Source organism: Delphinus delphis, chromosome 19 (genome assembly GCF_949987515.2).
Source record: "Delphinus delphis chromosome 19, mDelDel1.2, whole genome shotgun sequence".
In the NCBI taxonomy this organism is placed as follows: Eukaryota; Metazoa; Chordata; class Mammalia; order Artiodactyla; family Delphinidae; genus Delphinus; species Delphinus delphis.
The window spans coordinates 21,503,346-21,516,240 of NC_082701.1; the positions used below are offsets into that span (position 1 = coordinate 21,503,346).

The window sequence follows — 12,895 nt, forward strand, 5'->3', positions numbered from 1 at the left end:
GTAAGGGAAGCTTGGGAATTGGTCTGGGATGCAAGACCAATAATACTTATTTTTGTGCTTACAGTGGAAGTTTGTTGCAATAAGTGAAACTCATCCTCCAGAACAAGAGGGCAGAATCTCCACAGGAAAAAGAATAATACAAAGATTGCCATGGCATATGTCACTGCTAAATCATGTTTGTTTGGTGGTACTTGCCTGGCTAGGCCTGTCAAGAAATTAAACAAATATATTTCCTAATGCCTTCCATGAAATCAGATTCATGCTTCAAATTATTTCAGTTTTCAACACTCAGAGGACTCATTAAAATTAGAGCTCTTCCCATCACCCCACTGTGAATTTATATTCTAATTAGCAAAGATTCTACATATTGTTCTTTTCTTCTTACAGGATAATTAATTTTTTTAAAGCATCAGGAGGAAAAAAAAAGTAGCTATAAAAGACATTTTTGGGACCACTGAGGATATTATTATTATTGATATGCTACTGATATTATTTAATAAATGAATGATAAGTTTTTTAGGGTGATAAAGGTATTGTGATTATATAGGAAAATGTTCTTGTTAGGAGAGACATGCTAAAGTATTCAGAAGTGTCATGATATCTACAGTTAAAACAAATATGGCAGAAAATTAACAACTGGTGAATCAAGGTGAAGAGTATACAGGTGTTAATTATATTCTTTTAACTTTTCTGCAGCTATTTAATATTAAAATTTTCAACATAAAAATTTAAGGAGAAAAACACATGATTTTTAAATTTGAATCAAAATTATCAATAAATACACTTATGAGAAAAAGGGTTACGTAGACCTGAAACTGTAATTCTCTTTTCCTAATAAATGTCATATATAAGGACTTTTCCACTGAAAACCAAACATCAAAGGCATTTCCTATTCATGAAAGCATTCTAAACAGCCATTCATTAGATCAATTTTGACAAAGCTTGAGAACAAAAAATACATTACACTTAGAACAAGAGGGTTAAAATTTCCCAGTTAACCACAGGACTTACCTATCCATGTCATCATCTCCCAGTAATAAGGGTGGGAGGGGCAGAGGAGGCAACGTTGAAGTTTTTAGGTGTGGAATAGCAGCTGTTACAGACACTTGAGTCTTCACAGAAACCTGTACAGGGGGCTGAGAATTTGCCTGAGAGGACAGAGTTGATGTCCTTGGGTGAATAGAAGGGGGCAAAGTTGAAGTACTAGAAGAAAGAACCTGACTAAATGTTGGTTGGGGAGGAGGCAGAGGTGGTTGCTGTGGAAGAGCTGGTAGTGGAGGCAAAGGTGGCAAGGGGGGTGTCTGAGGTGGAGGGGTAGTAGTTGGTAAAGGAGGTGGAGAAGTAACTGTGGGAAGAGGTGGAAGGGTCTCCTTTTCAGATGTCTCTGTCTCTTTTGGAGTAGCAATCTCCTCTTTTAGTGCTACAGGTTTAGAGTCTCTTGTTCCCTGTCCTTTTGAATCTTTAAGAACAGGATGCTTCTCAGAGTTTTCATCCAACTTTATTTTCCCTGTATCTAAAGAATTTTTGACCTCTGTATTTAGATGTGTTACATTCACCAGTTCGGTATCTGGGGCAGATTTTTCCAATTTTACACCTCTGGGTAACTTTTTAGACTCCAAGCCTGAATCCTTAGCCTCTACTGAACTGTTCTCTTTTCTAGGCAAAAATATAGGTGAACCCTTGGATTCCTTTCCATCCATTTTTGCTGCAGCGGCTGCTGCTCTTTCCTTCTTTTTCCTACTGAGTTCAGCTCCCAAGCTGGAGTTCAGTGGAAGCCTGACAGGTGAGATACTGGAATGTCGACTGCGTGACCCGGATCTCTTCTTTTTACTATGAGAAGATGAGTGTCTTGAATATGCGGGACTTCTACTTCTAGACTTCATGGATTTTCTACTGGAAAAAGAAAAAAGCAGTTTAAAATGGATAGACTACAGCAATGTGGAATAGATCAGTTAAACAAACTATGAAGAACTGTAACTTAAAAAACCCACTGAGTATTTAGCAATCTTAAAAATAGATTAGGTACCATCAAATAATAATAATAATGTATCAATATTGGTTCATTAATTGTAACAAATGTAAGATGTTAACAATAGGGGAAACTGAGTTTGAGGACATAAAATAATTCTTTGTACTATCTTTACAATTTTTCTGTAAATTTAAAACTGTTCTTTACTTTAAAAAATAGATTAGAAGGAAATAAATCCTGCATGGCAACATATTTCAATCATATAATCTAAAAATTATCCACTACTTATTCAACTGAAGGAAGATGGATGGATACTTTTTTCCCATGTTAGAAAATCCCATATTCACAATGATTACTTTTAGCACTTTGGTTTAAATATCTGATAAACTGAAAACATGATTTTAAAAAGTCATACTTAATGCTAAACGTGGGTTATATCAATTAGGAAGTTAAAAGTAACTAGCACACTTCAGCAAAACCTAAATTTTTTAAACTAGACAGCTATTTTATTGAGAAATCCCAGGAAAAGTTTCTGTTCCTTGTATCCTCACTTTATAATTAAGTTGCACCTATACTAAACAAACCCCCAATTACAAGAGTTAGGATTTACAAAAACTAGATAAACCAGAGAAACTGTCTTACCAAAATAATTTATTAGAAGTTATTAAAACTATGATGGCTTCTAGTACTTTCAAATATAAAATGATTTCCAATAAACTTTTTAGGAATTCATAAAGCAAGGTATTATTGCATGTTCAACTTATCTTCTCCATTATTAAGGAAGGATTGGAAAGTAAAATCTGGGAATCTATAAGGCAGATTATTCTAAATTAAAACCCAAACCCTCATTAATTCTTTTTTGCTTTTTCATAAAGCCTAATGTGCTCAGGCCTCAGTGTGAGGAGGAAAAAAAATCAGCACAAAAAATGTGACTGGACAAAAGATAATTTGCGCAGTAGTGTAAAACAAATTGTTCCCATTCCAGATCTTCAATATCTCCCTTTATCGTTGATCATTGGTAAGGCTGATGTGATTCAAAATGTTTCAAAACAAATAGCATATACATGGTAGGTGAAACAACTCACATGATGTTAGTCATGATTTTCTTATACCTATAATGCTTTTTGGAAACTTTCTTCCACGTTTATTAAAATGTAAAGTTATCATTGGAATCAAAGTGCTCAAAACAACAATAACAACAATGTATATATGAACATGAGGATATAAAATACTGAAAGTAGTTAAGTGAATTTACCAAGTATCCACTTACCCTTCAGAAAACTAATACTTCTCTTATAAATAAGTGGCTAAAACAAGAGGTTTTCTCTGATTGAATTATAGGCTGGTCTAAAACTAACATTATCTCAGAAAAACACTAAGTAATGTCAGAGACCGTGCTCTACAAACCACTGTTTCTTTCATCTTTCAGCATGACTAAATCTTCCTAAGGAACTCTGCTACAAACCTTAAACTTCTGAACAGAAGCCTACAATTAATAGGACGTTTGGATGGCCATAAGTTATATAAACGTTACATTTGAGGTCCAGGTCCACTCTTCAAGGAAAAAAGGGGGTATAGGGAACAACAAATAGGTAAATGCAGGCAACAAAAAAAATTGTCTTCAAAAACAAATGTATTTTTTCCCTAAATTAAGTTAGGTCCCACCATTTGAAATGAAATTTCTACTATTAATCACTAATAATTTGGTGGATGCAAAGACCTTGCGTTTCTGCCAAAGCATTTTCAGTCTTTAAAAATGAAATCTTTTGTTTAATCTTGACTGTCTCTCAAGGAAAAAAAAAGAGAATACCATAAAAGGGATCTGTATGTTTCTCCACCCTGACTCTAAGAAATTGAATGAGGAAAACTACATACATAACGCACACACACAAACACATAATGCTCTTTTCAAGCCAACTAAAAATGTGCATGTGACTCCAGAATTATTATGTAGTGTTTATATTTGTGTCCTATAATACTGTGTCTCCAATTCTTTCTTGATTTATTTTTACCATCACTGCACTAGTTCCAACTAAGTGAGTAGAGGAAGAGAGAACTTGAGATTTGAATCCAAAAGGAATCACTGCAAAGTAGCAGTTTTTACTGAAACTTGTTTTAGTGTTTTAGCCTCAATGTAATTCTGTATTCCCAAACCCCATAACAATCAAAAATTCTCAGAACAGGCTTAATGAAACTACTCCCTCAAGAAAACAAATATTCTGAGAATATTTCTAAGGCATCCTTAAAAAACTAAGCAATTTTACAAATGGTACAGTTAAGACATCCATTTCACTGTATATAAATTTACCCCTCATCCCTCCAAAAAAAAAAAAAGTGAACTCTAGCTAATGGTGTACATGCTAAAGTGTTTATAGTGAAGTATACAGAATGGAACTTCACTATAAACTTCAAGTAAGTATGCAACTTACTTTCAGATGAATCAAAACAAATGAAGGTGGAGAGATGGATAGAGATGATAAAATGTATAGCAAATATTAATTGCAGAATCTAGGTGGGACATACTTGAGTCCTCACTACAATTCTTTCAACTTTTCTGTGCTTGAAAAATTGTAATAAAATGGAGGGGAAAAGCCTAAGGAACTTCAGACTCTAACAGCTAGGAACTCCTGTAGCTTGATGAATTCAAACTAGTTTACGAATAATTATAACTTTAAGTCAGCAAAAATTACTCACACTGACATATAAAAGACATGCATGGATTTTTTCAAATTCGCATAATTTCTCTACTAGTGTTCAACAACATTTCCCTCATTCATTGATAGAATTTACTGACTGGTTCCAAGTACCAGGCACTGTACCTGGCTATGCACTCATATTTACTAATTAATCCTCACAACAACTCTAGAAGTAGGTAGTTATTATTCTCATTTCACACACAGAGAAATTAAATTATACGCCAAAGGTCACAAAAGCAAGATTAGGATTCCACTCAGGTATAACTCCAAAGCCCAAGTTCTGCTTTTGAAGAAAAGCAAAGAGGAAGGTACATCTCACCACCTAGGAACAAGAACAGTTTTCTGTAGACAATTCACTTCAACAATTAAATTTCAAACTAACATGACTTTCTCACCAAAAATATCACAGTGAAGGTACTATTACCAATTTTTTAAGAGAAAGATTTTGAAATTAACCTGTGGTCACAAATAAGTCAATGGTGATGCTGTAAATAAAATCAAATTATCCTTGGAAACAATTTCTGCTAGGTTATACCATAAAAGGGAAAAAGAACTAATTGGCTGAATTTCCACTAGAAACATCACATAAAAGACAGGTGTCTCGGGCTTCCCTGGTAGCGCAGTGGTTGAGAGTCCACCTGCCGATGCAGGGGACGTGGGTTCGTGCCCCGGTCCGGGAAGATCCCACATGCTGCAGAGCGGCTGGGCCCGTGAGCCGTGGCCGCTGAGCCTGCGCGTCCGGAGCCTGTGCTCCGCAGCGGGAGAGGCCACAACAGTGAGAGGCCCGCATACCGTAAAAAAGACAGGAGTCTCTTGTAAGTTATCAAAAAATTGTCAATTAGGAAATAAACTTACAAGTTTGGAGACTCAGTGGACAGCACAAATGGTAGATGACTTAGGCAAATAGCCCCGAGATAATACAAATGAAAAATTTTAATTTCTTACATCTCCAATCAGGTCCAATGAAGCCTAAGGCACTAATACCAAAGTGATTTTTAAAAAGTTAAGACAAAGCAACTGAAATAGCTGGATAAACTCTGGGCACCAGTATCAATCCTATGCAGTCAGTAAGCAGAAGCCTATGATTTTTCTCACGTGGGAGCTTACAACTGAAGATCCCACCACTGGAAGTACCTACCTTTAGCAGCTGTAGGCATGTGAACTCTGCACTTCTCCAATTCTGGGTTAAGAGGAGACCAGACTCACCTACATGATGACTAGCCAATAGCAAAGTGTTCCAGTCAATGATGAACACTGGGGGCTTCAACAAAATGTTAACATGTCTAATCACCTGTTCCTCATAAGCCACCGAAAGAAGGAACGGGCTGTTAGACAAATAGCTCACCTGGGGAGCGGACTCCGGCTCAGAGAGCGCTTGCTCAGGAAAGGGCTGCTGGACCGCCTTCGGCCGTAGGGACTGGGTGATCTCCCACTGTAAGAGCCACTCCTTTCATAGCTGGAAGAACGTCGCCGGCTATAGGGACTCACAGACCTCTGTCGTCTACTGTAGGGACTGGGTGACCGTGTGCTGGACTGGTAGGCAGAAGGCTCCTTGTAAGGTGGGCTGATTGACTGCCTTCTTGAGGTACTTCCCGGACTCTTCTTGTAGGAGTCGTAATTGCTAGAGGTGTGAGATCTCGGGGGACTAAGGTCATAATCTTGGCCGTAAGAAGCTCCTGAGGGGCTATCATCTTGCTTGGGGCTGTCCGACCACTTCCGGTGGGGACTCCTGGACCTCCGTTTGGGGCTGTCCACGGTTTTGTAACTTTTGGGTGTTTCCCTTTTCCGATGACTTTTACTCCGGTCTTTGTGCCCGGACTTCAACTCGCGTTCTTTCCGGGTCTTCTCCTTATGGAGTTTGGATGACCTGGATTCCTTGTTGCTGCTGCTTTTGGAGACCTGCGTCTTTCCATGGTCATCATTCTCCTCATTTGAACGCTTTGAACTTCCTGATATCCGGTCCTTCATCGATCCCGACTTGCTGGAGGCTTCCAGGTTTTTTTCTTTCTCTGACTGTTTAGTTTTTAGCAAGTCCCGGGAACGTCTGTGCTGGTGGTGACGGTGTTTGTGGAGGCGGTCACTCCGATCAGTCCCGCGACGTTCATCATTCTCCCTCCGGTCCAGTTTGAAGGCCATGTCGTCAGAGAAGGTATCGGAATCAGAGCTAATGTCATCATACTCCACCAAAGGTTTGATAATTGTACCCAAAGGTGCTGCTTCGGGGGTCACCAACCCCATGTCTTTGGAGTGCTTGGACCTATGCCGCTTGTGCTTCGACACCAAGCGGTGACGCTCCCTGCTGTTGGAGCTGCCACCTCCCGATGACGGCTGCAAAGTTCCAGAAGCTCCTCCACTCCCGTCCTTCTTGCCCCCATGTCTCTCTGGATTGGGCATTCCCTTTCCCCTGGCCTCAAAATGGGGAAAAAGTTCCCCAGCACTCCAAAAAGTAACCCCCACCCTCCCCCCCAGCCCCAGCCCCACGCCTACCAAAGCGCCCCTACAAGGGGGTGGGGAGGGAAGGGACGGTAGCCCAGGCTCCTCCTCCCTCCCGACTCCTCAGCACCCTCCTACATGAGGTGGGGGGTGAAGGAGCCAGGGAAGAAATGAGAGTTCCTCAGCAGTGGAGTTGCGAGACAACGGGTAGCCGCTCGAGTCTGTTTCCCCTCCTCCCCACGCCGAGCCAATCCTCAGGCCCAGGCGCCGGGGAGGTCGAGGAAGTAGGAAGCCGACGGCCCGGGGCTGTGGGGCCGACTCCGGCTCTGGGGCCCTGTGAGGACTGCGCGGGCCCTTCCCCTTCCCGGTAGCCCGGCTCGGGGCGGCTTCCTGTCGCTGGGGTCCCGCGGCCTAGGTGCCTCACGCCCCCTTTGTCCCTCGCTACTGAAAGAGTCCCTTTTCTAGCTTCCGCCTCACCTCAGTACCTCACACTCACTCGCTCCCTCACAGAGGCTCACAGTCACACACTAGGTTAAACCGAAACAGCACTGGGAGGAAGGGGGAGGGGGTAATCCCAGGAAATATCGCGAGAATCTGCAGTACTCTCGCGGTATTTCGTGCTTCCTTTCACCTCTCCCCACTGCCTGCTCAAACAACGCGAGAGCAAGTCCCGGGCCAGAAACGCATTCCGCCAGATTCTCGCGATAAGATCCCAGCTCCGCGTTTGAGCAAAACTTTATTGAAACGGACTTAGGAGGAATTTTTAAATTCAAGACTTTATTAATAACTCATTGAACAAATACATATTCCCAAGTTCCGGCGCAAACTAATTTTTGCATACTCTGTAACAGCTCCTTTAAATACCACGATGAAAATATTGTCAACAGAATAAAGAGCAAATATGGGGCTATTTCAACCCAGGTCCCTAAGTATTAACGATTCTTCCCACTTAGGTAGCATATACTACTACGTGCATTATTACTAATTCTCGTACTGCCCTGCAATAACACAATTTCCTCATCCCTATTTTACAAATAAGGAAACCCGGACTCAGAAAAGTTGAGTAAGTTACTTAGGGTAACAAAGCTAACCCAGCAAGGGCCAAAGAAGAGATAAAAATTCACGTCTGGGGACTTCCCTGGTGGTGCAGTGGTTAAGAATCTGCCTGCCAATGCAGGGTGCGTAGGTCCGGGAATATCCCACATGCCGTGGAGCAATTAAGCCAGTGCACCACAACTACTGAGCCTGCGCTCTAGAGCCCATGAGCCACAACTACTGAGCCTGCATGCTACGACTACTGAAGCTCGCGCACCTAGAGCCTGTGCTCTGCAACAAGAGAAGCCACAGCAATGAGAAGCCCACACACCACAGTGAAGAGTACCCCCTGCTCGCCACAACTAGAGAGAAGTCCCGGGCACAGCAACGAAGACCCAACACAGCCAAAAAAAAAAAAAAAAAATTCGTGTCTGACCTTAAGCTACAAGCTCTTTCATTGTGTGGCACTACCACTCTCCAGTCTGCTTAAAATCTTAAGAATCTTGAAAGCTCATCACCTCTTGAGATCATCTTCTGGCTCTTTTGGAATCATTTAGCCATTTATCTTCACACAGAAGATTATAGTTATGAACAAGCAAAGCATAGTATTCATGAACAGGAAAAAGTATCTTACACTGCCCCTCATTTTTTATCTTTCAAAATTCCTTGGCACATGTTAACTCATTCCATTCACAACTTACCTCTTCACAACTTACCCCTGAAATAGGTTGCATTAGTGAGGCGACTAAGGAACAGAGAAGCTAAGTGGCTTGTCCAAGCTTCCCCATTCTTTTCTTCAATAAATATGTGTGTGGGACTTTAAGGTCCTTCTCCGTGTACTAGTGCCCACTGAGACCCCTCAAGAAGGATATAGACAATATATTCATACCTCAAAACATAAGGTAATAAATGTCATAAGAATGATACAGAGCAGTGTGGAGGTTCAAAAGAAGGTTGGGAGTGGTAAGAGCAAGCTTTATAAAAGTATGACATTTGAGGGGCTTCCCTGGTGGCCCAGTGGTTAAGAATCCACCTGCCAATGCAGGGGACACAGGTTCGACCCCTGGTCTGGGAAGATCCCACATGCCGCGGAGCAACTAAGCCTGTGTGCCACAACTACTGAGCCCGCGTGCCACAACTACTGAAGCCCGCACACCTAGAGCCCGTGCTCCGCAATGAGAAGCCCGTGCACTGCAACGAAGAGTAGCCCCCACTTGCTGCAACTAGAGAAAGCCCGCGCGCAGCAGCGAAGACCCAACACAGCCAAAAATAAACAAATAAAATTTTTTTAAAAAGTATGACATTTGAGTTGGACCAGAAAACGTAGATAAGGATTTGTATATGAAAAGAGCATCCAGTAAATTAGGAGCCAGAAAACATTCTGAATGAAGGCAGAAAAATCTACTCTCCAAATCACTCCCTGAAAATGTTCTTGTTGCTTTGGGTCACATGGGTACAAAAAAAGTTTTTTACTTAAATGTTTGAGCCCATAAATCTTCATTAAAAAAAAATGAAAAAGACAGGGAATTCCTGGCTGTCCAGTGGTTAGGACTCTGTGCTCTCACTGCCAGGGGCCCCGTTTCCATCCCTGATGGGGGAACTAGGGTCCCACACGCTATGCAGCTCAGCCAAAAAAAAAAAAAAAAAAAAAAGAAAAAGACCAAGTTTTTCATGACAACTTTTTAATCATCTACAGAAGTAAAATTAATACTATCAAGAAAAAAGAATAAAAGAGGATAGAATTAAGTACTTGAACTCAGGTGTGGTAACTCCTCATTCATTGCTGCAAGAGGGCCTGGATGTAAAGGTCTCCACCAGTGTCTAACATGATGGCAGATGACATGAGACTTAATGAGCTGATTAGATGAAGTGACTGGTCCACCTTATTAAGCGTTGGCATGAGTTCATCAAAATTACTCTGATTTTTTCTTTTTTTTTTTTTTGTGGTACGCAGGCCTCTTACTGTTGTGGCCTGTCCTGTTGCGGAGCACAGGCTCCAGATGCGCAGGCTCAGCGGCCATGGCTCACGGGCCCAGCCGCTCTGCGGCATGTGGGATCTTCTCAGACCGGGGCACGAACCCGTGTCCCTTGCATCGGCAGGCAGACTCTCAACGACTGCGCCACCAGGGGAGCCCCATGTATCTTTTTGAGTTATAGTTTTGTCCAGATACATGCCCAGGAGTGGGATTGCTGGATCATATGGCAACTCCATTTTTATTTTGGGGGGCAACCTCCATACTGTTTTCCACAGTGGCTGCACCAATTTACATTCCCATCAACAGTGTAGGAGGGTTCCCTTTACTCCACAACCTCTCCAGCATTTATTATTTGTAGACATTTTAATGATGGCCATTCTGACCAGTGTGAGCTGGTATCTCACTGTAGTTTTGATTTCCACATTTCTCTAATAATTAGCAATGTTGAACATCTCTTTATGTGCCTGTTGGCCATCTGTATGTCTTCTTTGGAGAAATGTCTATTTAGATCTTCTGTCCATTTTTCGATTGTTTTTTTTTTTTTTTTTTTGGTTATTGAGTTGCATGAACTGTTTGTATATTTTGGAAATTAAGCCCTTGTCAGTCTCATCATTTGCAAATATTTTTCTCCCAGTCTGCAGCTTGTTTTTTCGTTTTATGGTTTCCTTTGCTGTACAAAAGCTTATATGTTTGATTAGGTCCCATTTGTTTATTATTATTATTTTTTAAAAGATATGGTACATTTTTAAAAATATTTATTTATTTATTTAGGCTGTGCTTGGTCTTAGTTGTGGCTCATGGGATCTTAGTTGCCGCATGCAGACTCTTAGTTGAGGCACGCATGTGGGATCTAGTTTCCTGACCAGGGATCGAACCCAGGCCTCCTGCACTGGGAGTGTGGAGTCTTATCCACTGGACCACCAGGGAAGTCCCCTGTTTAATTTTGCTTTTATTTCTATTGCCCTGGGAGACTGATCTAAGAAAACATCGGTATGATTTATTGTCAGAGAATGTTTTGCCTATGTTCTCTTCTAGGAGTTTTATGGTGTTATGTCTTTAAGCCTTCAAGCCATTTTGAGTGTGTCTAAATTTTTAAATACAACTGCTGAGATTGGCCAAAACTGGTGAGAATTGTGCCTTTGTAAAACAAGGGTTGCTTCCCTCTACAGAAAAACTTTGAACTCTGAAATTCCAGGACTGCATGATTTGCTTTATTTGCATGACCTCCCAGGGCAGGGAGTCAGGGCAACTCTGGGAAGCCCAAGGTGATCAGTCAGGTGATGACTGTAGTTTCCCTGTAAATCCCCCAAAGCAGGTCAGAAAGCTTCTCCTTAGGCTGTACACAAGGGGAAATATTTAACTAAAGTTATAATAATTTTCCCTCACCCCAAGGCCAATTTGTTAGTTTAGATTTTGGTTTAAAGAGTCCTCTGGAGTCTCCCACAAAGCTTAGTCATTTAAAATTTGTCCATCCTCCTCTTCTTGGCATATAAGATTACTCCTATGTGTACCTTAAATGCTTTTCTTATTTAATGACACGTCTCTCCTATCTTTACTTTTAGAGTACAAATTTTTCCACAATGTCATTTCAGCTGCATTTTCGGATGAGAAATAATAACTTATTCTATTCTGTGACTAAAATTTGGTAAAGTTTATTCTGTTTTCAAGTTTTATATGATTTAACATTTCCTAGCCACACTTAATACAGACATTATTGTTTATTTGTACAGAGAGCTTTCATGGGGAAATGTAACTGTGTATCCAACAGCGATGCTTTGGGCGTAAGAATAAATTAACAAAAAATTTTTCGGTGCCTACAATTACAGTGACCAGTCATATTTTCAGAACTCTAAATCAGGTGAGCCCATCAAGGGCTGGGACTGTGCTTTCAAGTTTATATTACCAGCTCCTAATACACAAGTATTAGGACTCCACAGATATTTGTTGGATGAAGAGTACTTTGACAACAGGAAAGGAAACAGCATTTTATTTTATTTTTTGTTTCTATTTATTTATTTTTTGGCTGTGCCACATGGCTTGTGGGATCTTAGTTCCTCAACCAGAGATCAAACCCAGGCCCTTGGCAGTGAAAGCATGGACTCTTAACAACTGGACTGCCGGGGAATTCCCACAGCATTTTAAATATGAACTGTCTTTGGAAATTCTCATTTGGATAAATGCTTTTGCTAGATTTACATGAACATACTTTTACACTAAAAAAAATTTGTTGATTATCTGAAATTCAAATTTAATTGAGTGTTCTGTATTTTATCTGACAACACTATCAGTTTATCCCAACAATATGTATTGAGTCTCTGACATGTGTCAGGAGCTAGGCTAGGCAGTATCACTAGACAGTAGTGAAAGCAGCCGCCCTTCCTGGATTTGATAGTTTAGCAGGGAAGACAGGCATTGAATGCATCATCATGTACTTAATTAATTTTGATGGTGAAAGTGGTATTAAAGAGAAATTTGAAATAATATAACGGAGGACCTGATCAAGTGACGGGTTAGAGAAGCCTTGCTTCTCTAGTCCAGAGCAAGAGACATTTACATTGAGATCTGAATAAGTTGGCCTCAGTGAGGAGAGGGGGGGTGGGGTAGGGAAAGACCTCCCAGCAGTTAAAAAGGCATGTTCAAGGACCTTGGGAGAGGAAGGAGTGAAGGAATTGTCTGCAGGTGGAAGGTCAGTGTGGCTGGGGTTTGGCAAGGGGAGAAGAGCTGGGTCTAGAGAAGCTTTTTAGGCCCAGTAAAACATTTGTCTACTAAGCCCAGGTACAGTGCTA

The 12,895-nt window shown here is 41.0% G+C and overlaps 1 protein-coding gene across 5 annotated transcripts in view; it reads right to left on the reverse strand.

Annotated features, from left to right (window-relative positions):
- The window catches only part of CDK12 (cyclin dependent kinase 12), a 59,325-nt gene extending 52,235 nt beyond the window's left edge, over positions 1-7,090 (reverse strand). For 4 of the 5 annotated variants that reach the window (XR_009516954.1, XR_009516953.1, XM_059996965.1 and 1 more), the window contains exons 1-2: positions 6,011-7,090; positions 1,012-1,893 (exon numbers count right to left, since the gene is read on the reverse strand). Coding sequence is in view for 3 of the 5 variants with exons in the window: in XM_059996965.1 (XP_059852948.1) it covers positions 1,012-1,893; positions 6,011-7,059 (1,931 nt within the window). In the remaining 2 variants the exon portion in view is untranslated. The remainder of the gene's footprint in view (positions 1-1,011; positions 1,894-6,010) is intronic. The other variant, XM_059996964.1, reaches the window with a different exon arrangement.
- Positions 7,091-12,895: the final 5,805 nt, after the last annotated feature.